At 38.3% G+C, this 25,700-nt stretch overlaps 1 protein-coding gene across 10 annotated transcripts in view; it reads right to left on the bottom strand.

Moving 5' to 3' along the window:
• Positions 1–25,700, bottom strand: part of Atp8b (ATPase phospholipid transporting 8B) — a 113,182-nt gene that overhangs the window by 32,960 nt on the left and 54,522 nt on the right. For 4 of the 10 annotated variants that reach the window (XM_076432058.1, XM_076432063.1, XM_076432062.1 and 1 more), the window contains exon 3: positions 853–1,339. The exons of 1 other annotated variant lie outside the window; for it this stretch is intronic. In XM_076432058.1, coding sequence (XP_076288173.1) covers positions 853–957 — 105 coding nt within the window. In that variant the 5' untranslated portion in view covers positions 958–1,339. Of the gene's footprint in view, positions 1–769; positions 25,176–25,700 lie in introns of those variants that run through there. 5 more of the 10 variants (XM_076432064.1, XM_076432066.1, XM_076432057.1 and 2 more) reach the window with 4 other exon arrangements.

Below are 25,700 nucleotides of genomic sequence, written 5' to 3'. Positions count from 1 at the left end.
AACTCGTATACATGATATGCAATTTAGAAGTTGTTAACAGGTTCGCTACTGTAAAATCTGCCCTCACATGTTCCATTCGGAGAGGCTTATGCAATGAATTATTGGAAAAAGATTGCAACGTGATTTCTTCCTCCTTTTGCTAGAAGATGTATGTATAATATAATATAATATACAATAGCGATCTTGTTAATTGAAGCTGCCTCATTGACTCGTAGAGGAAACGATAGTGGACTATGACATTCATATTTAATCTTGAAATTCCGTATCACAAATATTAATTTTTCTTTTTAAATTGGAAACCAATTTTCTATTAATTTACTGTATATAAAATTTAAGAAATTCATTTAAGCGGGTAGACTCGTTTCCAGGATTGTAAACATAAAAATAGGACTTTTGAGAGCGATTGCGGCCTAGACTGATCTTTCGACTACTGAAAATCCCCATTTACACCCTTACAATTCTGGAAACAAGTCTACCCCTTAAATAAGTTAGAAAATCATTCAATATTTCCGAGGAGCACACGGGAGTTAAAATGTGTGACATAGAAAATACGTTAAAAATATTTAAAAATCATTTATGAAGACTCTACTCAACGAAGAAAAAGTCACGCGATCGGATTCGTGAATTAGCGGAGCAAACAGATCCTCTACGAGTCCGCGAGAGCGTAGCGATTGGACGGTAGCACAAGAAAATGAGCCGAGTGTGCTAAGAGAGTCCGTGAGCAACCGACTTCCGTTCGTCTCGTCCTCGAGAGGATTGGAGGACTCACCTCGAAGACCTCGAGTTCCAGCGTGTCAACCTCGACGCTCATCGTCTATCCTACGCAAACTATAAACCTTCTATAAGGCCAACCTCTTCTTCCTCGTGGCACCTGAGCCGTGCCGACGAGACAATGCCCGCCTCGCCTCTTACATATTTCCACCTGGATCCCTCCCCTTCTTCGTCCTCGCGAATCATCGCAGGTGCAGGACGGCATTAGCCCGTGATCTGTACCTTCGTTAGACGACGATCTACGACTTCGTGTCCGCTGATCCACGATAGGCGGCGTCCTTCGACGTGCATTTTCCTTCCGGCGACACCATGTATCCTTTTCACGTGTCCCGTTCTTCTTGATCCTCGACAGCTTCCGCCAACAGTTTCGTCCAAGGTCGCCGTTCACCACTCGATCTTCGTCTATGGAATTGGCTCAAGGTCGTCGATCCGAAGAGACCGTTCGACTCGCGGCTACCCTCTTCGGCAACGCGCTTCGTGTGGCGCGATCGTGTCACGAGACGATACCGAGGCGATACCTTGACGAAACTTTGCAGCATTTCAGATCTCGCGAGGTTCAGGGGGGTTTCTGAAAAGAAATCGGCTCCGTCACGCGATGTATCTCCGAGCATTCAGTGTCGCGTGCCGTGCCCACAAACGACAAACCAGCGAACGATTTCTTAGCGCGCGATTATGCGACTCTCTTGCTCGCGCGACCGTCGATGGGACTACGAACACCAGCGCCGAGATACCGCCGTGTTATTTTCGTTTTGAAAGAAATACGCGGGCATTGTTGACACGTCTGTTTATAGGCGGTCGTTTTCACCGCCGACCGGTTAAAAATAAGAACCGCGAGACCCGTGGTTTACGTCACGCACCAGAAACGTGTCAATCCGAGCCAACCGCACGATCTTCTGGCTGGAAACGTGACTCTCCGGTTTTTGGATAATCCTTCGAAGCTTCAATATCCGAAATGTTAGCCATTTTATATACTGAGGGGGCAATATTAAGTAGGACACTTAGAAATCGCATAACTTTTTTGAAATTGATCTGGGTTAGGTATGCAAATTGGCACTTTTTAAAATGTTATGCGATTTTTAAATGTCCACTTAATAATGTCGCCGACTGTATTATTTACTATTGTCGATTTTCTATCGCGAGGAAAATTCCTTTGTACGGTACGACTTCTACTATTTATGTATGTCATGCTTTGGGAAAAAGATATGTAATATAATATTTTATTTGGATTCAGGATACCGTCTTATCCGACACTTCGATTTCTACAGCGAATAGTTGTCGTAGAAACAGATTGTAATATCGGATGAAGGTAGAAATGATAAAGTAGGTCATTCGGAATGGAAGGACGCATTTGAAATTGCAATGGGACATATCGAGCAGCAATTCATCCGCGATTGGTGCATTATTTATTAATAAGTACCGTGCCACTAGTCCGGCGACTTCGTTCGAATAAGATAACCAAGCAGAAGATTGTAATTTCGTTCTGCAAGCGTTTCATGAATATTGTCTCTGTAGACGTTGCCACCGGACTTCAAATTTTCTTAGGCGGTCTTTTCATATTTTTCTGGAATTTTGTACTTCGCGTACAATACTTCAAACAATAATCAGATGTCCGAAGAAGTAATCGGAGTAAACGGATAACTTTTTCGTGAATGGACCAAACGACTTCAATCTCTCTGCAAGGCTAAAAGAATTAGTTTAGTAAATGATCTAAAAATTTCCGAATCGAACTCCGAAAATTTCATTGAAATTGGTTAATTGGTTTACGAGTTGTAAACGATCAAAAGTGGTAAAAAGTCCGAAAATCTTGAAAAATTGCAATTTTACCATTTTTGATCGTTTGTAACTCGTAAACCAATTAACCAAATTCAATGCAATTTTCAGAACGTATATAATTTATACGAGATCAGCAAATTTTCATTGTTGGCCCAACTAAAAAAGTTGTAAAAATCAATTTTTACTATTGTTTTTCACTGTCCCGACCCAAATGCATTTCTTCAACATATTTTTGGACGTCATTTACTGAACTAATTCCTATAGCCTTACAGAGAAATTGAAATCCTTTGATTCATTCACAAAAAAGCCATGTGTTAATAGATATATCAATGTAAAATAAATTGAGATTTTTGAAGCTGAAAGTGACATTTCTATGTCCTCCGAAAATTTTTCATTTCATTTTCACGCGCCCCGGGGTGGCGCTGCCCGTTAAGCGTGCTGTCAAATTTTCCAATTTCGAAAGTTGCCCGCAAATTTCACGGCTTACGTGCGCCGGTCGTTAAATGCGAACACGAGCTTGTGCACAGCTGCACATAAATTGTGTACTTGTTGCATGACTTGCGGGAAAATCGGTCAATTACCATGGATCGATATATTTAATTCGTTCGAGACCGTCGAGACGTCGTCGTTCGTCTACGGGCTCGCCGCTAATATTTTTACGCTACGACAACTCCATTAATTATAGTTACACTGGGTCCATTAAACGTCTCCGACTCCATTTGTCATAAAACAGTTCAAATATGTTGCTTCAAAGTGATGGATTTAATTTAATTGAGTCCTTAATTATCGGTGTGAACCAAACACTCGGAGCACTTTGGTTTGTACATCTGCGTCTCTTTTTACACGATTCAGAATTATTGGGCTGTGATGCAAATAAGCTCTCTCATTCATTAAAAGCAACTCTTTTTTGTCAAAAAGACTGCAAGTAGCTTCTTAATTTTATTAATCACGGCTCAGCGCACTTACAACGAGTCGCGAGTACATTTTTATATTATTTTCACCTAATACGTACCTATTTTAACACGTTTTATTCGCAGTTTTCACGGTTTTTCCAACCCGCTTTGTTCACATTGACGCGGTTTATTTTTCACGGGATTTTATCCCGATAGTAAAAAAACGACTATGAGTAAAATGTCGACATTTTTCCATTATGGTTTACACGCTGGATTTTATGTGTGTATTAAATAAAATGTTTTTAGTGGACACGGTTTTATGTTTTAATTTCAAACTTACAAGAACGAAACATCAATGTATTATTTTCAACCCACTGAAATTATTAAAGAAAGAAAAATCTGCTTACTTGGCCCCCGTTTCTTATAAGTGATGCACATTTTTATTTATTGCTTCTAAAAATGTTCAAAAAATGCCGGAGTATTAAACTCGACAAAATTTAGTATGATTTTAATTAATTTTGGATCTACAAATGTTATTGTCAATGATAATAGAATTTTATTTGGTAACACTTTCCTAAGAATTGCCTTGAAAAATTGAAAATTGCATAGTCATCAAGAAATATCTTGGCGACTCCAGGAGCCTCGGAATTCTTGGAATTCATTTCCAAGATTCATAGTTACTAAAGACTCTATCTCTAAAATAAATCATTACGATAACAAAGTTGTTCTTTTTACATGCACATTGCATATTGTGCCGAGTTACCGCAATTCCGCGCATAACTGAGAAATATTTCTGACAACGTCTTATTAGTTATGCCTCCCGATCCTCTAAGAGCGAAGGTTTAACCAGTAGCACGTGTAAATTTGTTCGAAGTGGTTGTGTTATTCATTAGCGGTAGTGTTGGAGCACCGCGTACCCCGGAACAGTGTTAATAGGATCGTGTGCGTATGTGTGTGTGTATTATATCACAGGGTGAAAGGTCTCGTGGACGAGACATCCTGCGAGGGAATTGAAGAAATTTTCCAAGAAGGAAAGAAATTTCTTCGTGACTTCTTCGAGACAGAAAATCTCGATACAGGTCGCGACCTAACGCGAACCTGTGAGATCAAAAGAACTTATAGAAACAGCTGCTGCTACTTGGTAACTGCTGCGAGTCCCAGAGCTCGTTTCCTACGCGGTAAAATATCAACAACTTTGTTGACCCAATGGAGGCGCTTACTTGCAGAGATGAAGTGTTTACTTCGGTGCCTTGAGCTAAACTAAATGTTCCTCTCCAATATGATCGCGGGGTTTGACCCTTTTGTGTCCTAAATTATGTCGCTCCCAGCTTTCGCCATTTATTGTACACCCTCCGCAAGGCTACTCGGGTAACACGTTCATTAGCGGTGGATATTGCGATAAGATCAAGTATAATCACCAAAGTGGAACACGATCGACGTTCTCGAAGGTTTATAATTCATTTTCAAGAATCGTTCAATCAATTAATACCACTTGTCCTCAAATTAATACCACTGAATATCCATTGATTAATGTTGAAACTAACTGGATTATAGTCTAAGGAAATTCATTATCAAGTAAATGACAATTGCTATCAATTATAGAATATATTTGGTAATATTCTTTATAAATATAATTCATAACACTAATTAATGCTGAAACTAACTGGATTATAGTGCAAGGAAATTCATTATCAAGTAAATGACAATTGCTATTAATTATAGAATATATTTGGTAGTATTCTTTATAAAAATATTTCATAACACTGATTAATGCTGAATATAATTGGATTATAGTGCAAGGAAATTCATTATCAAGTAAATGATCATTGCTATTAATTATAGAATATATTTGGTAATATTCTTTATGAAAATAATTCATAACACTGATTAATGTTGAAATTAACTGGATTATAGTGTAAGAAAATTCATTATCAAGTAAATGATAATTGCTATTAATTATAGAATATATTTGGTAATATTCTTTATAAGAATAATTCATAACACTGATTAATGCTGAATATAATTGGATTATAGTGCAAGGAAATTCATTATCAAGTAAATTGCAATTGCTATTAATTATAGAATATAATATTTAGTAAAATTCTTCATAACATATTAATTCCAGCGAACTTCCTAGACATCCTTTCTACCTAGACTCTGAGAATTTGCCAAGATTAACTAGGCTGCTAAGCAATTTGCATGATTGCCTGTGTTTTGTTTTCCACATTCCCGGTTCTAGCTCGCTATATGTTTACACAAAACATTCGGTGAATTTACTGTAGCGTGTCGAGATAAAAGCATGCGGGTACGTTCCTAGTAGTTCATACTTTCAGGCATAGTTTGCTACAACCCGTTTTTGGAACTCACTCGAGACGCATCAGGCTTGTGACATTTAACTGGTCTTCGAAACACAGGTCGTAACGAATTAACACATCTACGCACAGTGGTCCAGGTGAAATTTCAACAAATGTTTGGTTTCTCTCATAATAAGAACCCTTGGAAACCTCGAAATTCACAATATTAGGTCTTTCAGATAACTTTCCGAGCAGATATCTGTGCTTATAAGCAAGAACGCCGCATGTCGCATACTTTCACTTTCGAGATATTGCCGTTTAAAGTTTTGATACTAATTCTATAAATTGCATTAATTTCTTAGCCTTTCGGATTTGTTTTCATGATCTTTTTTCCGATAAATACATACGTAAATCCTGTACTCTAAAGCTTAATTAATGCATAAACTCAAATTTTTTGAAATTGTGACATGCAGCGTTTTTCCTTGCAACCAGAGTTCGGTAAAAATGTTATTTAAATAAAAATTTTTGCCCAACTCTGCTTTTAACCACAGATGTAGCATTTGAAGTGCGAAACTATGAAATTGGAGGTACATAAACTAAATAACAAACAACTATGTAGCCCCAAAAAGCGGGTTTCCAGACCATATTGCGTCGGTGTTGTTCAGGTTCATTTTTAGTAACATTTAATAGAATTTTCACGAGTCTGGCCCGTTCTTATACGTCAAGGGGTAAGAGGATATATTAAAAGTCAACTAGCAAGTTACTCGAGCAAACAATAATTAGCTAAAGATTTTCCACGGGAGCGAAACGGGACTGGCAGCGAGGAAACGGTATTGTCAACGTGGCAGGAGGATCGATGGTGGTGCCGAGGAACGTGCAGCATCCTTCGAGAGCGCGGTGTTTTCTTCAACGTCCTTGATTCCACATGCACGAATGATGTCAGCGTTCGAGCAAGCCGCTTTGGGCGTCTACGAACGAAAATACCCGTCGGTGTGCACTTCCTCGAAATATGAACGGACCTCGACATCGATCTATACGTTCCTCCGGCCCGAGATTTCCAGGGAATCCACGCCGGTAAAGATCAAGACAGACACCGTCTACCACGACGCTAGCTAGCCGATCTCCTAAGACGCGGACCGCGATAATGGCTCTTACGTAAGCCAGCGACTCTCAACCGATGAGCAATGTTCTTCAACGGAAATGCTTTTCGCGGCAAATACGGTAATCCACGGTTAAATGTCTCTGGAATTCACACGGCTACGTTTCCACCACCCACTCGCCCCCCTACCCTCTACCACTTAGCGCCTCGACGGAGTCTTATCTCGGTAGATAACGAAAGAGAACAAATACAGGGTGAGCCAAAAATCGCGAGCAGTCTGGAAATTGAATCACTTTTTCTTAATATTGTTTTTATCATACTTGTTTAGTGAATGTTATTAAGAAACCCTCGGAGAATCATCGTGGAAGAATTTAGTAATATACTAAAATTTTTTTGTGAAAACCAATGAGAAAATTTTAACGACCTATCCCCGGGTCTATTGGCTCCAGATTTTCCTCTACGGAGTCATTTAAAGTTTTCAAACACTTAAATTAAAAAATGTTTTAAATTAATTTATGTATGGTATAATTTATGGGTTGACAAGAAAGTAATTTCGGTATTTTAAGGTGAAATAAAGCCCAATTTTTTTATTCAGATAATTAACTTTAATGAATAAGATGTTTTCCCTTTCGTTCGATGATCTTTTGTCAAAAAGAATAAATAAGAAAATATGTTATTAATTAAAAGTTTATTGTTTGAATAAAAAAATTCGGTTTTACTTCACCGTAAAATACCGAAATCACTTTCTTGCCAACCTAATATATGAATATAACGCTAAGAAATAATATTATTCTATACCCGCCATCTTTTTTTTAAGTTTGTAAAACTAGTCCGATTTATGTCGTGTTCGGACTCGTTTTTATTACAAATACCTAAAGAATATACTGATAAATACCACATTGGAGAAGGTGAGACAAAAATGACTGAATTATCTCGCGGCCTCTGTGAAGTAGATTAACTTGTGCCGAGCTCAGAGCAGTAATTAGTGGAGCAAGAGTGGGGATGAATCGTGCAAATTTAGGTGTAATTACCCAAACAGATTTAGGCATATTTAAACGAGCCCTACTATAACGATCGGAAACAGTCGGATCGCGAGGAGCTTACGAAAACCGTACTCTCTATGCACCGAAACTATTTTTGTGCTACGGAACACACCGAACAGGAAATCCGAGCGCGAACGCGAGCGCGTGATCTCGAGGACGCATAGTGTTCGATTTTCGGAAAAACGTGGACAAAACACATATCTTTGTCGCACTTGGTCGTACTTTGTGGTGTCATCCGCTCGGTTTCTACGAATTTTGTTCTAGTTTTTGGACAGTTTCGAGAGAATTTCGTTTATATAGCGTGATTTTTCTACAACACGTTAAACGCCACGAGAAAACACAAAATTTTAATCTAGTTCCCACACTTCCCACTATGATAAATTTGAACTTGAAGGGATTAGAGCAATCCTTAGGCGAACGCAGGAATCAGCATTATTAAGAACTAGACTGCGGATGTTCAGGCATTTCCTAATTTTCGTAGACAGATTTTAAAAAAGTGGAATAAAATAAAATCCTATTTTTAATGGGAACAACACCTCTGTAGATCTAAAACAAATAAAAATTGTACAAAATTCTATCGAACTTTATATTCCAGCCTTTCTTGAACATTTTGATAAGCCATAAATTCATTAAGATCCGCAGTCTATTAATAACAATCAATAGTTGCTTGATAATGAAATTATCTTTCAACGTGTTAATCTGTGTTTCACTGTTGTAGAAATGAAAAAAGAACCATTTTCCTGAAATGGTGTAAGTTCGATTAAAATAGTCAACATTTTGTTGAAGTCTTTAAGTTATGACTTCTACCGACGCTAACAACAACTCTCAGGGAAACGTGTACGGCGCAGTAGAAGGTTGTAACTTGAGCAGTTCATTAAGTATTGAAATTTTAAAATCGATGTTCCTCAACTCGGCGAACAAGAACTTTCGATTGAAAGAATCGGGAGAAACATGTCGAAAAAAATAGAATGTGGAAGCGTTTCGATGATTAATGAAGCAAACATGGCTCGGGTAAATTTGGATATTCGCATTCTTCGTGCAGTTTTATGTCGCAATGACTGTTCGAAAGAGTCGTTTGGTATTTTTGTTTTACTGCTCAACGCTGCGCAAGATCCGTAAAATATAATATGTTTGAATTATAAGACCGCGTGTCGTGTGAAATTACATTTCTATTCGTCTCGTATTTGTCAAGACTTTAACTCGTTTAAAAAAGAAAATGGTACTGACATCACAGGATCTTTAGCTTTTAAAAATGTTCATTCTTGTCAAAGACGGTGCAAAGTACCGGCGTAACGAGCAAAAAGATAATTCTACGCTGTAAAGTAGAATTCGTAGAACTAATTCCTTCATGCGGAGCATCGCTCGGAAAAAAGCGCTGTAAAAATTAATTGCTCTTACGCGAGCTTCTTTGTGCAGGCATGACTTATTCTTTTTCGCTGCAGCCCGTTGCTGTTCTCTCCTCTCGCGCCAGTATCTTAAATCGAATTCACGTTAGTGAAATGATCGGAGGGTAGAGGGAATAAACTTTGCAGATTCCTTTTTTAAAATGAGGGAACTTTCAAATTGAATTACACGTGTCGCTCGCAACTAATAGAACAAAATGTGGAACGCATCTACTACGTATGGTAATGCCTCTATGATGTGAAAACTTCGAGAACGAAATGTGACAGACTTTCCCCGAGCTCTGATAGAACTTGTTCGTTTGCAATAATCTTGTCCATCAATTCAGTCGGGCCAATTTCCTGGTTGAAATTTCGCCTAATGATTAATGCCGAACATTCGCAATGAATTTCCTTCAAAATTAAGAACGACAAAAAGTAATGTCGTCGATGTGTTACTCTTTCGCGTCGCTCCCAACTAATAAAATCGTAGAACAATTGATTTAATGTTGGTAAAAAAATGTGTGAAATTAATAAAACAAAGTGTGGAACGTATCTACTACATATGCTAATGTCTCTATGATGTGAAAACTTCGAGAACAAAATGTAATATACATTCCCCGAGCTCTTCTATAACTTGTTCGCTTGCAATAATCTTTTTCACCGATTTCGTCGCGTCAATTTTCCGGTTGAAACGGCTCCATTTCGCCTAATGATTAATGCCGAACATTTCCCATTTGAAATCAATTCCCTTAAAAATTAAGAACGTCAAAAGTTAGAGAATTTATTGTCTCTAATTTTTATTTTGTGGACTTAATGTCGTCCAGGTACTATTCTATTCACATCGTTCCCAACTAATAAAAGCGTGGAACGATTTATTCAAGGCCAGTAAAAAAATGTGTAAAATTGGCACGAAGGACGAGCGAGGATTGAGTAAATTGTTCGTTCACAACTAGTAAAACAAAGTGTAGAACCCATCTACTACATATGGGAATTTCTCAATGATGTAAAAATATCGAGAACGAAATGTTACAGACATTTTTCTGGTCGAAACGACACCATTTTGCCTAATGCCGAACATTTCCCATTCGGAATCAATTCTCTTAATAATTAAGATGTTGGAGAATCTGTTGGCCCTAATTTTTATTTGGTATTTAGTAATTTCTTTAGCAATTTCTTTTATTAATTTATTTAGTAACTTCGTCCTCGTACTACTCTATTCGCGTCGTTCCCGACTAATAAAAGCGTAGAACGATTTATTAAATGCCAGTAAAAAATGTGTGAAATTGGCACGAAGGACGAGCGAGGATTGAGTGAAATGTTCGGAATTTTAGAGATTGGGTGCGCAGTCCTAATGACATCATTATGCCTGGATCCGTCGTCAAAGGGGTGTTGTGCGGAGACTGCACGCAGCGCATTAATTTATCGTATGAAAAGCTATATATCGATTTTAGGAAATGGCATTTTTTTTCCTAGAGGGACTTTGGTTTCGAGAGAATCGAGTTTAAATATCGAGCAAGTGCACGTGCACTTGGAACCCGGTCGGGTCACTCCAGGGATCCCATGGGTTGAAAGGAATCCACCACCACCACCACTACTACCGGCGCGCGACGTGGCTGCTGAATCGAAGAGCGTTCCACTGTGTCCTGAGTGCACGCGCACTCGTCCAATACTGAACCTCGATTTCCCGTAAAACCCCTATGAAAAAAATACTACATTTTCACAAGTCCCAACTAGTATACCCACGTGGAATCCGTCGGCCTATGGAAAAACCAATTCCGGGGAAAATTTTATTTACCGATGCGAAAAAAAATGCTTGAATGATTCTTGCCCTTTGAGACCCGCTGGCTTACGGGACCGAACACCACGAATCAGCCGCGAAACGCGTGACACACCAATCCCGGACGGTTTTCATTGAAGCGAACTGATCGGTTCAGGAACTTTCATTGTCTTCTATCCTATTCACAGCACCAGGACAAGTGTATTATCTCTAAACTCATTCTTTTACCGATGTAAGCCTCGACGAACGTTTTCAACCCCTCGACCACAGCTTTTTTCACGTTTGTCACAACGAAATTTGTAAAATATTAGGTCGAGCTGTAGCGGATATTTCTAATAAAATGTCACTCTTTTTTAATTATGTCTTTATCATCTCTTTACTGAATGTTATTAAGAAACCCTTGGAGAATCATCGTGGAAGAATTTACAACCACACTGAAACTTTTTTATCGAAACCTATGCACTTTATTTTAAAGATCTACCCCCGGATCTATTGGCTCTAGATTTTTCTGGGCCAATCTGGTCTGAAAATTTAATCGCTTTGTTTTAATTAGGTCTTTTGTAATGAGCTATATTTCCGCGAAAGAATTTTTTGCCTTAATATTGATGAGAACATCACCCAAGTTGTCCTCTCTATCTCTAAAATCCACAAATATTTACCACACCCTGTAATTATGGCTGTAACAACTGTAAACTGATCTCCCCATAATGTACGTATAACTGCGTTTAATTAATCTAATTAATTTAATTCTTGTGGTCGCTAATGACCACATAATGATGGATTAGAAAAGAAGATATATGGGACTTACACAAAAATTAATTTCTCTTAATTTGAATTATTTCAAAATACGACGTTTCTTCATTTTTATCATAAATTCGTAAAATCCGCAGTCTAGTGATTAGTTATTTTAGTGGATCAAGTTACATATAACTTAGTTGATCGTATTTAGCGTAACTCTTCGTTGTTCCACCTCTTTCTTTCAATTTGGTTCTATAGTTCTCTCGATTTCAGTCACATTACATAATTTTCAATTCCTTTTCACGTCGGCGTGCGCGGACTCGAAGAAAATTGGGTTATAGAGTCTAGCAATCGATCGCAGTAATTTTCCCCTTACTCTAGTTTCTTTAAGATAATCTATGAAAATAGCAATTTGTTTTGTAAACTGCTTTGTTCGACAGTTTTAAGAATGTGTGAATGTTTTGTAGGTAGTGAGGCGCGAAATTTATCGCGGAATGTTTAATCGACTATTATATCCAATGTTACCTTCTAATTGTTGAACGTATGTATTGTATATCTACGTCCATATATTTCTAACCATATTCGAGCATTAGAATTCTTATCATGCAGTTTCGCGTTATCAGTTTAAAATACTCGCTCGGACATTTTTAAACTTTCTCTCACTACCTCGGCGGCGTATTACGTTGTTACGAATTCCTATCAAACTTGTCGATCTACTTAGTTACCAAAAATCAAAGTTTCGCAAGTTCTTTAGCGTTGAGGGCAGACATGAGATTACTATGATAAGAATTTATGGAAGCACACAATATACCCCGGCGCTGGGGAATAAATTTCTTTTAAATCCAAACAGAACAACTTTAAACCAAAAAATAATATTCTTACTTTATTACCATTTTTGATCGTATAAAACTCGTAAACCAATTAACCAAATGCAATGAAATTTTCAGAACGTATATAATTTATACGAATTGACCAAACACATCTTTTAAATTTTCGTTGTTGGCTCAGCTAAAAAAGTTGTAAAACTCAATTTTTACTATTGTTTTTCACAATCACGACCCAAATGCATTTTTTCAACATATGTTTCAGACGTCATTTACTAAACTAATTCCTATAGCCTTACAGAGAAATTGAAGTCCTTTGATCTATTCACAAAAAAGTTATTCTGATTTAAAGTGTGTGATCAGTTTTGCTCCTAACTGTATAGCACACTCGCCTCTGGCTATAATTTTAGTACGTGGTTTATAAACCACACCCGCGGTTAAAGGGTTAATTGCAGGTTCCAGCTTTTAAATGACAAATAAGTTTTATAAATGAAATCCATCCGCAAAAGATTAACACGTGGACTACCGCATCAATTATATTCGAGTAACAACATTCTTTGTGAACCTTAAAAAATGAACTTTCATTCTACAAGATTCTCGTGAAATACATCCGAGTTAATAGGATCTAAAAATAATCACTGTGAGAAACTCTGGGAAACTCATTAACTAAGATTACTTTGATCCAAAGCACAGAGCTCAGCTTTTCTACCATACGCGCGTTGTATTAGTAACAAATACTCTTTCGCGTTAAAAACAGCAGAACCGATCTTTCACAGAAAGACTCAACAATGCTTGTGTGTTCACCGCAGAGCCTAATATTTACAAGTTCTCGGTTCAAACAGCTCGAGCAAAAAATATTCGAACTGGTTCGAACTTTATTTTCAGCCGTAGATGAAAGACTGATCTATTATTAACACGGTGTAAAACGGCTTGGTGTGTTTAAAAGAGGAGGAAAAAACGAAGAAAAAGAAAGAGAAGACGTAGAAGGGGTGGCGTGATACGCTTGTTACACGTAGGTTCTACGTTTCATTAAATATTTTAGAGGTTTCCGCGGTCATTTGGAGAACAGCGTGACGCAGCGTGCGCGATGTCTACGGGATAACATTCGAGTCCGAGTCAACAACAATGTTCGGCTAACCAAGGGTCTGCTAAGTGTTCTGACGCGGGCACGCGTTTAAAATAAGACCGTTCTGCAATTTACTTTCTCACTCGTTCACACGCGCGCGCGCCGCTTGTAATTTCCTCGGAATTGCGGCCGGTCGTCTCGATGATAATGGGGAATACCCGGCGAGGCTCTGTCCTTTCCACGCCCTTTCCTCCATTACGAAACAATCCGGGCTGCTCGAGAATACTTGTCCGGATAGGGCGAACCTCGGCTATACAGCTATGCGCAGACCTCTTCGATTAACACGTTAAATGGTATGTCAGTCCCTGGGGACCGACACATACTGTGCCGTTTCTACAAAATAGGTGGAATTATAAATTTCCAAGCAAAGAAATATGTTCAAACTAGGTTTTCCCATAAGCTACTTGATTGGGGTAGAATAAAAAGGAAAAGAGACCTATAGAAATTTTCATCGTTTTGAAATTTAATTTTTATGAGGTAAATTCTAAACATTCAAGATTTTCAAAATTAACTTATGGGAGCACAAATTTAAAAATTGTAAATCTTAAAATAGAGCGAACAACGCTACGAAATAACATTATTCTACACCGGATCTCTTCGAAAGGAAAAATATACAATTTTCAAATTCGTTGGGCTGAATCTCGGAGGGCAAATTCTAAAAATTCGAGATTTTTAAAAATAACTTATGGGGGATACAAATTTTAAAATTTTAGATCTTAAAATAGAGAGAACAAAGCTAAGAAATAATATTATTCTACACCGGATCTCTTCGAAAAGAAAAATATACAATTTTCAAATTCGTTGGGCTGAAGGAGGGCAAATTCTAAAAATTCCAGATTTTTAAAATTAACTTATGGGGGGCACAAATTTTAAATCTTAAAATAGAACGAACAACACTAAGAAAAAAGATTATTCTACACCCGATCTATTCGAAAGGAAAAATATACAATTTTCAAATTCAATGAGCTGACTCACGGAAAACGTTTCAAAAAATTCTGAAGCTCGAGAAGTGTGGGGAAGGCGTTTTTCCGGTGAAAACTGCGAAATCACCGCCGCGTGCCGGCACGCGTAAATCTATTACAGGAAAAACAAAACGGTCGCGCAAAACCGATTCAATTCCTTCTCCGCGCGATATTTCTCGGTCGCGCGCAACGATCGAGAGAAAAAAGACGGGGAAAAAAATTGAATTTATCGTTGTGGTGCGCTCGTATCAAGAAGAATCAATACATAACGCGTCTTATCCACCGGGTTGTACTTCACCAGAACGTATACGAACGTTATAATAATTCAAGTTTCAATACGAAGAGACAGCCGCGTTAAAGATCCATCTCTAGGATACGGCGAAACCCTGGCCCGCGAACTTTTTACGTTTACCCTGACGACGCCGGCCTTAAAACCGATGCTTGGCACTAATCCAGTCATTTCGGTTATCAATACAAACGAGAAACGTCCTCTTAATTGCATCGCTCTGGTTATCCGACGTTCGAATCGCTGTTCCCTTTGTTAACGTGCGCTAGACTGCGGACGTTTATGTGGGCTCGTTAAAGTGTAACGTAGAAATATTCGTCACAGATTGCCCGTTAACCTTCGCGCCGATATTTCAAGTTTTGCGGAATAGATTCCTGTTGAAATTAGAACTCGAGGCAGCTTCGCGATTCTCTAACACTAAACCTACCAAGCATTAAAAGTATCTGGTAAATATTGCCTTAGAAAAATGGCAAAACTAAATTTATTGAGACTGTCTGTAATTTACAATATAATAGATGCTTGGACAAGGAAATTTATTCCATTATTTTCCATAAATGGATTTTTATAATTTCGATAATTGGAAAATATAAAACCAGTCATTTGTTTTAGCTGATAAAAATGACAAGACTCTATATATTTAGATTTCGTGCAATTTTTATTGCAATATGTGCTTGGATAAAGAAATTTATCGAATCATTTCCTATGTAAGCAACGTCATAATTTCAATAATTATTAAATTAAAAATGTAAGACCGGTCATTTGACCGGCAGTGGTAGGTTTAGGTTTACAAAATAATATTATACTGCGATTTAGAACATTCAAAAAACTATTGCACGTTCTCCAGGTAGTTCTTACTTTAGCGGAGACATTTTTTAAAGAAATGATAAAAGCGAACTGCCTAATCTTTACACGCAGACTTTCTAAGGTGAATTGTGCACGCAGACAAGTCGCTTAATCTCTGGATTTAGTCGTTGGGTTTTCTAACTTTAGAAAAGAAGTGCAATTTTGCGTGATCACACACACATGTCAAGAAATTTATTTAGAAAATCCACCGGAGTTATCTGCTCGCCTAACGCTGTTGAGTTAACCACCTGTGCTGGCAACTAAATCACAGATGCGTGTGAATAAATCGAATTTTATCGCAAACGGAAAATAAATCCGCGGTACTGTGCCGAAGCGTTCAGACGGGGTGAAAGTGAAAGATCTTTAAGAAACGCGATTTTCGTTTATAGACTTCATTCAATGCCACTTTCATGCGACATGGTCTGTCAGACGATACCTAAGCCGGGTCACGTGGCAGCGATTAACAATTCAGCACCGTGCTATTAATTGCCGATGGACATTTATACTCGAGTATATTGTAAAGGAAACTTAGAGAGATCTGATCACGGTGTTCCGGATTATGCTAGCCTGTTTTCTCTATACGAGAATGACGGAATTCAAATTTATTTATAATTTCTACGAGGTAGTACATTCAACCAAGATTCTCTAATGATTATGAAAATGATCAAAATAATTAATTAAATCATTTTAAAAATATTTTATCAAGTCTGACCCTCCCAAAAGTACACCCTACCACTAGATTGTTTTTTATCAACTCAAGCGTGGACAACCAAAATGTAGAAATAAATTAAATAACTATAGTTGAATCTATGAATTGAAAGAGCGAATTTATAATGCCTTTCGAACATAATAGAAAATTGTTAATTAGAATATAGTAATCTTACGTATTTATGACAAAAATCAGTAGGTATTAATTTCAAACAGTATCAAAAGAATTTAAAAACACTGTTACATTATTTTCAACCTATTAAACACATTAACGAAGAAAATAAATTTCTACGTCACTCCAGTTAGTTGCAGCTCAGGTAGAAAATTTGTATTTTGCATTAAAAACCGCTGTCTGATTATAATATTTATATTAAAGAATTATGAACATCGGTGGCAGCACCGTTTCTGTAAATATGAACGAAATAATGTCGCAGGAATCATAACACGTTTGATTATTATCGAAATCGTGGTAAATATCGCAGAGAAAAATTGATCCGGTCAACATCGAACGTTCCCAATGGAATTTAATACGCACGAGAAACATTGGATGTATCGTGTTACGAGTTTAGTGAGTCTTGAAACCGGAAACGAGTGGAAGACGTACAAACGCGGACAGGTCCTCCCTGTAAAAATCCTTCGGAACACGTTTCGTAGCGCATGCCACCGATATATCACACGACTATGCCACTGCAGTCGGAAGTCGGTGAATTCTTTATGATTCTAGAGGTAAAATAAGGGTCACATGACACACTGTTTGTGCCAATACGCATCGTTCACGCAATCGCAGCACACCGTGTTAAATTTGATAAATCGAAACCCGTGCGCCCTGACACGTTCGCGGAACAACTTGCGCATTGCAATCCGCCGGCAATTGCATTCTCAATTAGAAGTTCGCTTTCCTTCAATATCGTTTGTAATTGGTGACGGTCGTTCTACGATTCTCTAGTGCGCGTACTCGTCGCTAAACAAATCGATAGCTTAACTGGGATAAACAAATATTCCTGATTTTAATGAAATACAGACTTTTAGAGATTTCTTTAAAAATCTGTCCAAGAAACAGATAGAACTCGAAGGAGTTAGATCTTGGAAGTTTTTTATCAATTTGAAGGCATTATTTGTGATAAACAATCGATTATCAACCTTTTCTCTATACCGTCAAATTTTCCTGGGCGATTTGTTAAAAAGCAAAAGAAGTATTAACAAAGTTTTGGTCCCATTTTCCGGAAGCAAGAAATTTGTTAATCAATCAATGATCATCAACAAGTTTCACGAGTGGTGAATTTCAAAAATTTCAAAAATTGTACGATGATATAGTAAAATCTGAAACCTCAATTTTATTTTAAAAAATAGAGCGATACTAGGAATACTTCGTTATTTTTATTCATTTCGAAAAAGGTTGTTTCGTGTCCGATAACCGGTCCTTCAAATACTTAATTAAGAATGGACTAACAGAAATAATTGATTGTTTTCATGCAAATATGGTCGAGTGAATTTTTTAGGTGCTTCTAAAAAAATCACCAACATCGAACGCTTTACCATTGTTCGTGTGTTTTAGCTGCATATGCGGGGGTTGATTGAATTATTTAATAAAATTCTGGTATCAATCGACGCGAATCGAAGAGCGATCATTCCACGAAGAGAAACGGGGGAAAAGTTTAATACAAAATATGTTCGGAAGAAGCTTCGTTCACGAGACAATTAAATTTAAATATTGGTCTAGTGCACGTGCACTCAAGCGCTCTTTCCAACGCTCAAAGAGCACCATGGATAAGGGGGGCGCTTCTTGACGCTGCTGGTAGTAACGCACTCGAGTGCACGTGCACTCGGCCAATATTCAAACTCAATTAGCTCGAAAACGGTGCGTTTTATGAAAAAATGTCTATCCTGCATTTTCAATCTAATTGTTCCCGCGATGTCGTCAGCCTGATTTCCACTTTATCTGCTCCGAGTGTTTTTAAATTTTAGTTATCATTGTTTTACGGTTGTCGGTTCAGACTACGGATCTTTATGCATTTATAGAAAAATTGAGTAGATAACATTCAAAACAGTTGGAAAATTTTAAAAATTGAAGATGTCAATATATGATTTCTCCTCTATTAACACTTTACCAACCAGAAGCCTATTAATAGGATTTTCAATAATTGTACTGTACCAAAAGAAAGCATAGAAATTTTCTTTTATATTGCAATCTTAAATGAAACTATTAGATGACGTTATTGAGAGTTACTTGTTAGTGCACAATGAACATTGCTGTTGCTATTGAAGGTTCCATTAAAAACTGTTTAACCATGTACCATGGATTTTTAAAATTATGCAATAATCATCGGTCGGTAATGTGTTAAAATCATTAAGAGAAGAAACAACATTGAATTTAGTTTCTATTCCTTGCAATCGATGCAGACAATTTTTATTTTGCATAAAGGTCCGCAGTCTAATAATCTTCATTCGATTACTTGTTTAGTTATAATCTAAACTTTATAGTTAATTAGTAAGCCGAGTAATTCACAAAACGGTACTGCACTTTGCTCGTTGTCTGACATTATTAAAAATAGTTGCAATTATGCGAAAGCATGTAAAATTGCATGTTACACGTCGGTCACCGGTGACCGGCGCAGAGGTGACTCTGCAATATCTGCATAGAAGTTCATGGAAAGATCACTGTTCACCGAAAAAATAAACGTATATTTACGAACGATGACACATTCGGTTCGGAGAATTCGGAATTACCATAAATCTCTTAGCAGATCGATATTCGACACAAAGAATAGGTCGCAAGTAAAGTGTTTCGCAGAATACTGATCATGGGCCTCGCCTTATCTGCCCGAATTAAATGCGTACGCGTTCATTATTATACGAACCGCGATTTTTACTATAATATATACTGGAGTCAAGAAATATATTCAATAAATTCCCATGAGAACACCTTTACAATTTCAATAATTGTCAAATAAAAAATCTAAAATGGGTCTTGACCCCTCGCGGTAGGTTTAGTGTTAAATCTTCGCAGTTGCGTATATGTGCAAATAAATCTGCGTCGGCTTTCTCAGTTTCATGGAAAAACCCTACGTCCCTGTTTGCGTGGCCTCACCCAGTACGTTCGGAAAAAAGGACTTGTTATCGTTTAAAATTCCACGCTCGGACGGACTGCGGATTTTTATGCGTTCACGATAGTTTACACAGTATGTGCACAATTTTACGATACGAGAAAGCATGTATAGTAGCAAACATTTATGACGTCTTTGTTCTATGCTTGTTAGTGGTGGGCGGGTACCCGGAATTTATATTATTCATATAGACTGACAGATTCATGACTGATAGATTCATTATATGTATAATTCTATATGCTTTTCTTAATTTTATCAATGTAAAACTGATGTACATAATACCTCGTACAATACTTTGAGTGGTTTATTAAAGTATTAAATACGTTTAGTAATTTATTGAATACAAATTTAATAATGCAACTAATATTTTGAATAAGTGGTTTGAATAAAGGGTTAACAAGACGATAACTTTTTTAATATTCCACTTCAAGTTCTCAATATATTGTAAACAACAACTTTTAGCATTTTCTTTGTAATTCAGACTATTTTTTAACTAAAAAAAAATCATTATCATCTTTTTAATAGTATCCGAATATGAACGCGAGTCATTGTATACAAAGTGAATCACGAATCGTAATCAGTAGAGATTACTCTGTTATTAACAGTCCGATCGAACATGTTTTTATCAGATATAGCATCGCTGCACGAGAGCTTTCACGTAATTATAGAAAATTCTTCATAAATTCGTTTTTTCATGATTTTTTATGGTCACCTTCAATTTTTTACAAATACATCTATAATTTTCTTACGCCTATTTGTCAGAGGATTTCACGGCTAATTCGGTAAGCATCATAAGATAAAAGAATTGCAAGAAGTTGCCTTTTTATTTTCTTTTTTTACAAAAAATTTGCTCTAGTCACGTGAAACATTTTCGATCGGATTGCTAATAACAGAGTAATCTCTACTGGTCACGATTCGTTCGCCCTGTATATTTTATCATATTAACACTAAACCTACCATCACCGGTCAAAATGAACGAAAATTATTGATATAATAAAAATAATTTCTTTAGAAATGATTGTACAGATGTCTTTAGTGGAGCACATATTGCAATAGAAGCTGCACAAAGTCTAAATAATATCAATCCCGTCATTTTTATAAGGGAGCATGTGTACCAGATACTTTTGATATCATAGATTTTCGGGTTTCCGAGCACTAGCCGACCCGACTTCGACTTCTGGTTCCCAAACTCCGCGGGTATCGGAGTCTCTCGAATTTTCGGGACGCGACTCGACCCGAACCTAGGGTACCTGCCCACCCCTAAAGCTTGCCATAACAATCGTTTAATTTGCTAAATCGAATTAGTTCCTAGGTCATTATAAAACAAATGAAACAGAGTTCGCGTAAGATCCGCAGTCTAGCAACAGTTTCTGAATTTGGTTGTAGCGTTAGCAATCTATTATCGCAAGACCAGTTAACAGCGCAGCAGAATGTATTTATTTTGCGTGACGTCTTCGACGCTTACGGCGTTCCACTTCGCTATCACCGTTGCGATAATGGTCTCCTAAAGAGAGAGAGAGAGAGAGAGAGAGAGAGAGAGAGAGTGGAATTCTTAAAATCCGCAATAATTAACGGTTCTAAGACAATGCGCCACTAGTTGATGAAATGTTTACCGATCCATCGTCGTCGTTCGTGAAAACAACTTATCAGTTGACCTGAATCGAACGTCGATTGAATCTAATCATTAGACAGCGAATCTTTTTGCAAAATAAAAATTCTCTACCAGTATTGCACCAACCAGGTAGACAATTTTTAACAAATTTTTTCTCGTAATATCTTTACTAGGCTAATACTAATATGTATAAAGTATTCGTACACATTTTCAAAACGAATAACTTTTTAAAAATTGGACCCAATAGCTTCAGTTTTTTTCAGACGTTAGGATTAGTTTGTTAGTTTACTATCGGGTTGGCAAATAAGTTCGTTCGGTTTTTGTGACTTACTCCAATGTAAAAAACCGAACGAACTTATTTGCCAACCGAATAGTTTATTAGTTTGTTTTAATTGTTATCGGTCGCGATTGCGGAGGAAAAAAAAGTAAAGGTTACGATTTCTAAATTTTTGATCTGTGCCTGTAATGAAAATGTCAAACGTGTATTTTGTAAATCTAAGTCAGTTATTCTTCTAACCTCGCACCGGATATTTCCGTACCGGTCGACTTCGACGACTATTACGCTTCGAACGGCACGTAATGAACGATACAGCGAGTTTCATTCGTTTACGCCGGCAGGTAATTTGCGTCTGGGTTTACATTCGCTTAGAAAATTACTGAATGGGCGACGTTCCCGGCGTCGGAGTTGCTCGGAGGCATTGGTGAACGTTCGTTCCACCCGTTCCTCTCTCTCTCCCTCTCTCTCGCATTACAGCATCGATAAAATGCTAATATAGATGGAAAACTAACCTCGTTCGCGTAGAATTTAATAACGCGGGACTGACCGCGTTCTAAATGCGCGACTATACATACAACGGAACGCGCAAAGGCACGACCGAACGGACGTTATTTACGAGAGATGTCTCACCCTATTGACGCGCGTACAAAAGAAAGACGCAGTGAAAAGAACCGTCCACACACCGCGTCAATGTGCTTACGATCATAACAAGTAAACCTTGGCGGTTGATACATTACGATGTTCCTCTCTCTTGCTTTCCCTTTTCGACAGGTACACGCCGCGACACACGCAACGTGTGAACAAACCCTATTATTTATAAAACTTCTAGTAGATCGTTGAAAACCGATTACCGGCATCGACCAATAACTAAAGGAGTCATCGACATGTAACACGTTTCTTCTCTTATCAAAATTCGTTCCCTAATTTCGTCCCACCGACGAATAACTAAAGGTGTCATCGACATGTAACACACGTTTGAACTTCTCTTATCAAAATTCGTTCCCTAATTTCGTCCCACCGACGAATGACTAAAGGTGTCATCGACATGTAACACGTTCGAGCTTCTCTTATCAAAATCGTTCCCCGATTTCGTCCCACCGACGGATAACTAAAGGTGTCATCGACACGTAACACGTTTGATTTTCTCTTATCAAAATCGTTCCCTAATTTCGTCCGATCGACGGTTTAACGCGCACGCACGGGGGGCACGTACACGGACATGACACTGTACACATACACCCTCTGTTACACGCACACAATGTACACAACCGAGAGACGACCTTCGTTTCCTTTTCGAAAATGAATCGGATTACCTCGTTGTGTTTTCGCAGCGGTTGCAAAGGGTCTAGAGAGGCGGTCGAAGCGACGGCGGCGTCGTCGACGAGGGCGACGTCGTTATAACGATCGTCGTCGTTGACGGGAGAGCATATCGAGGCCGTTTCACGCGGATTTTACGACGAGCCACTGCACGCTCTTGGTCGACGCACGTAAAAACGTTCGAAACGGGTGCGATCGATCGTTTGACGAGGGATGCTGCTTCCTTCCTTCGAGAGACACGTAGAACGTGGCATGCGAGAACGAAGGAAGCGTGTATAGGCAATGTCGTCGTGGATTCTTCGTTTTCTCTTGGTGGTCTTCGTCGTCGCTGACAGGAACGGTGGGATGCAGACAAGGCTGTTCTATCGCGACACACTTGCCCACTTTTCCGGGGTGAGAACGATCAGCCGGTGAGCGCTGGGCGTCCACCGTTCCTCGTCTCCGAACCCGTGGACCATCGGCACCGGCGTTCTTCGTTTCCCATCGCCACTGTCAGCATCACTGTCACCAGAATCATCGCGCGCGACACAAGCACGACACACAAACCCGGAAAACACGGGGAACGACGTTTAAATCTCGATCAACTATCGAGAAACTGGACAGATTCACTAGATTTATTCTTGATTTATAACCACTGTATTTCTATCTCTTTCGGTCTCGTTGTATTTCAAGCACGCAACTAACTGCACGAGGGTGCACGTCTCTCGCGCACGACGGCGTGCTACACGCTTCGAACAGTACGCTGAAGAGGCGAGTCGTCCTACGTGCTGCTACTACTGCTCGAACATCGCTGAGAGACTTCGAGGCGTCGTCCCCTGACGGCGCCACAAGTCGCCACAACAGTGGTGCCGTGAACTTCAATACGAACCAACCAACCACCGCCCCGATACGAGAAATTCTCATCGCTTGGGGGTAAAGAGGGTTGCTACGTTTACGATCGACGGATGTAGCATTGTTCCATGTTCGAAGACTTTTGTTGTACCGTCGGTGAGGTCGCGACCGGGAAATTACGATTCCGCAAGGTTACCGGAGGGATTGTCGGAATTTATTCGGATTCCTGGTAGAGGTCCCTGGCTCACGCGGGGTTGAATACACGCCCCACCCCTGCGGAAAATTGACGCGAGTCGAAATACGTGGTTTTTTAACAGCGAGAAACTGTTTGTAACGTAATTGAATATTTTAGAGGCGTTGAAAGTTATATTGGTAGAATATATATCTTGAAGTAAATAATGTCATTTTTATTATTTCACCCGTACAACTGTTACGATGATTAAAACGTCCTTATCCCCAAAAATGTCGTCGAAGAGTAAAGAAAATTGATATTGTGGGGATCTTTGTGTAAAATAAAAATGTTCTGCGTCGATTGTGGGAGAAGCAGTAGTTAAAATATAAATTCATTTTACTCCTTAATAGCGTTTTCCCACGTTGAAAACTACATTCTTAGCGTCGATTATGGCAAGCAGTACTAAAATGAAAATTCATTTTATCCCTAAATAGTGTTTTCCCACGTTGAAAACAACATTCTCAGATTTTTTATGTTTCACAGTATTTTTCGAATGGAACAGTCTATTTTTTTACGATAAGCATAATAAATTTCACTGTACGTATATATTTGTAAGCTCCAATTTCATTTTTCGAGTTCAATATTTAATTTACAGGTTTTAACAACTATTTAGGCTAGTCTGTACCTTCTTTGTGCGTTTAAATTTATAATCTTAGAAAGATGGATCGACTAAAGAAATAAAACAACGATCTACGAAAATGCTGAAGATCCCTTTGGGAAACCATAGATGGGATTATTAAAAGTCAGTTCAATAAAAGCGATTATATTTCTGTACATTATAATTCCTCCCTTCGGTATTGCATAGTACTCTATTAATGTATGGTAGTATTGTATACAAATCATAACAGAAGGTACCGTAATCCACCCATGAGTTCATGACCGAATAACCCATCGAATAAATTTTTTCATAAAAATTGAAAATCTCGCAAACAAAGTTAATCAATCATCTCCCCTCATTCATTAATCTGCAGTACCGCCGTTACGAAAACATCCATATACAGGATGCGAGAATGTATGGATGAAAATGCTCATTACTACCAACCATTAAAGCAACGGTGTATAGGGATTAGTCTTCTCAACACAAATAAACGACTTCTTACAACATAGTATTGATAATATACACGTGGTCCTCACATGACGACATTCAGCGGGGAAAGGTCAATAAACGAAGAATTAACTGTGGACAAGAATAATAAATGCCAGACAAGGATAACACAACGTACATCAATTTACATTTCTGATCTCTCTCTTTCTCTGCACAGGCCAAAATTTCTTCAAAAATAAGGCTGCGCTCACAGTGGCTCCGATGTCGGACGTCAGCCAAATCGGCCGATATCGGAGCCACTGTGAGCGCGGCCTAAGACGTATTTAGACGCCCGGATTCCGCGGTGTTTGAACGAAGTTTTAAACTTCATTATTAAGTACTTGTTGCGGTCTGATTTTAAATAAATGAAGCGTAATTATCCGAAATAAAGTGCATTATAATTATCAGCCCGTTACGATTGCTGTATTCACCTCGGACATTCTAGGACGACGGACTAAATCCGAAAACAAAATAAGTTACATTACCGTGTATGTACATGTAAATAAATACGTATTTATTAAAGGTGATGTTCAACTGAAACCAAGTTCTCAATTCCACACTCTCTTTTCCCTGTACGTGGTAATTTTTATGGACGACCTCCCACACAGAACTATCCTAACTAACAATCCCTAGCGAGCTGATCAGAGACCATTCGCGTCGATCGCGCTGCCGGGAATGAGAATCATCGATCGTAATGTATTATCGTAATGAGAATGCGTCGGAT

Source organism: Lasioglossum baleicum, chromosome 10 (assembly GCF_051020765.1).
Source record: "Lasioglossum baleicum chromosome 10, iyLasBale1, whole genome shotgun sequence".
In the NCBI taxonomy this organism is placed as follows: domain Eukaryota; kingdom Metazoa; phylum Arthropoda; class Insecta; order Hymenoptera; family Halictidae; genus Lasioglossum; species Lasioglossum baleicum.
Note: the sequence above shows the minus strand (reverse complement) of the source record. Positions and strands in the feature narration are given on the sequence as shown.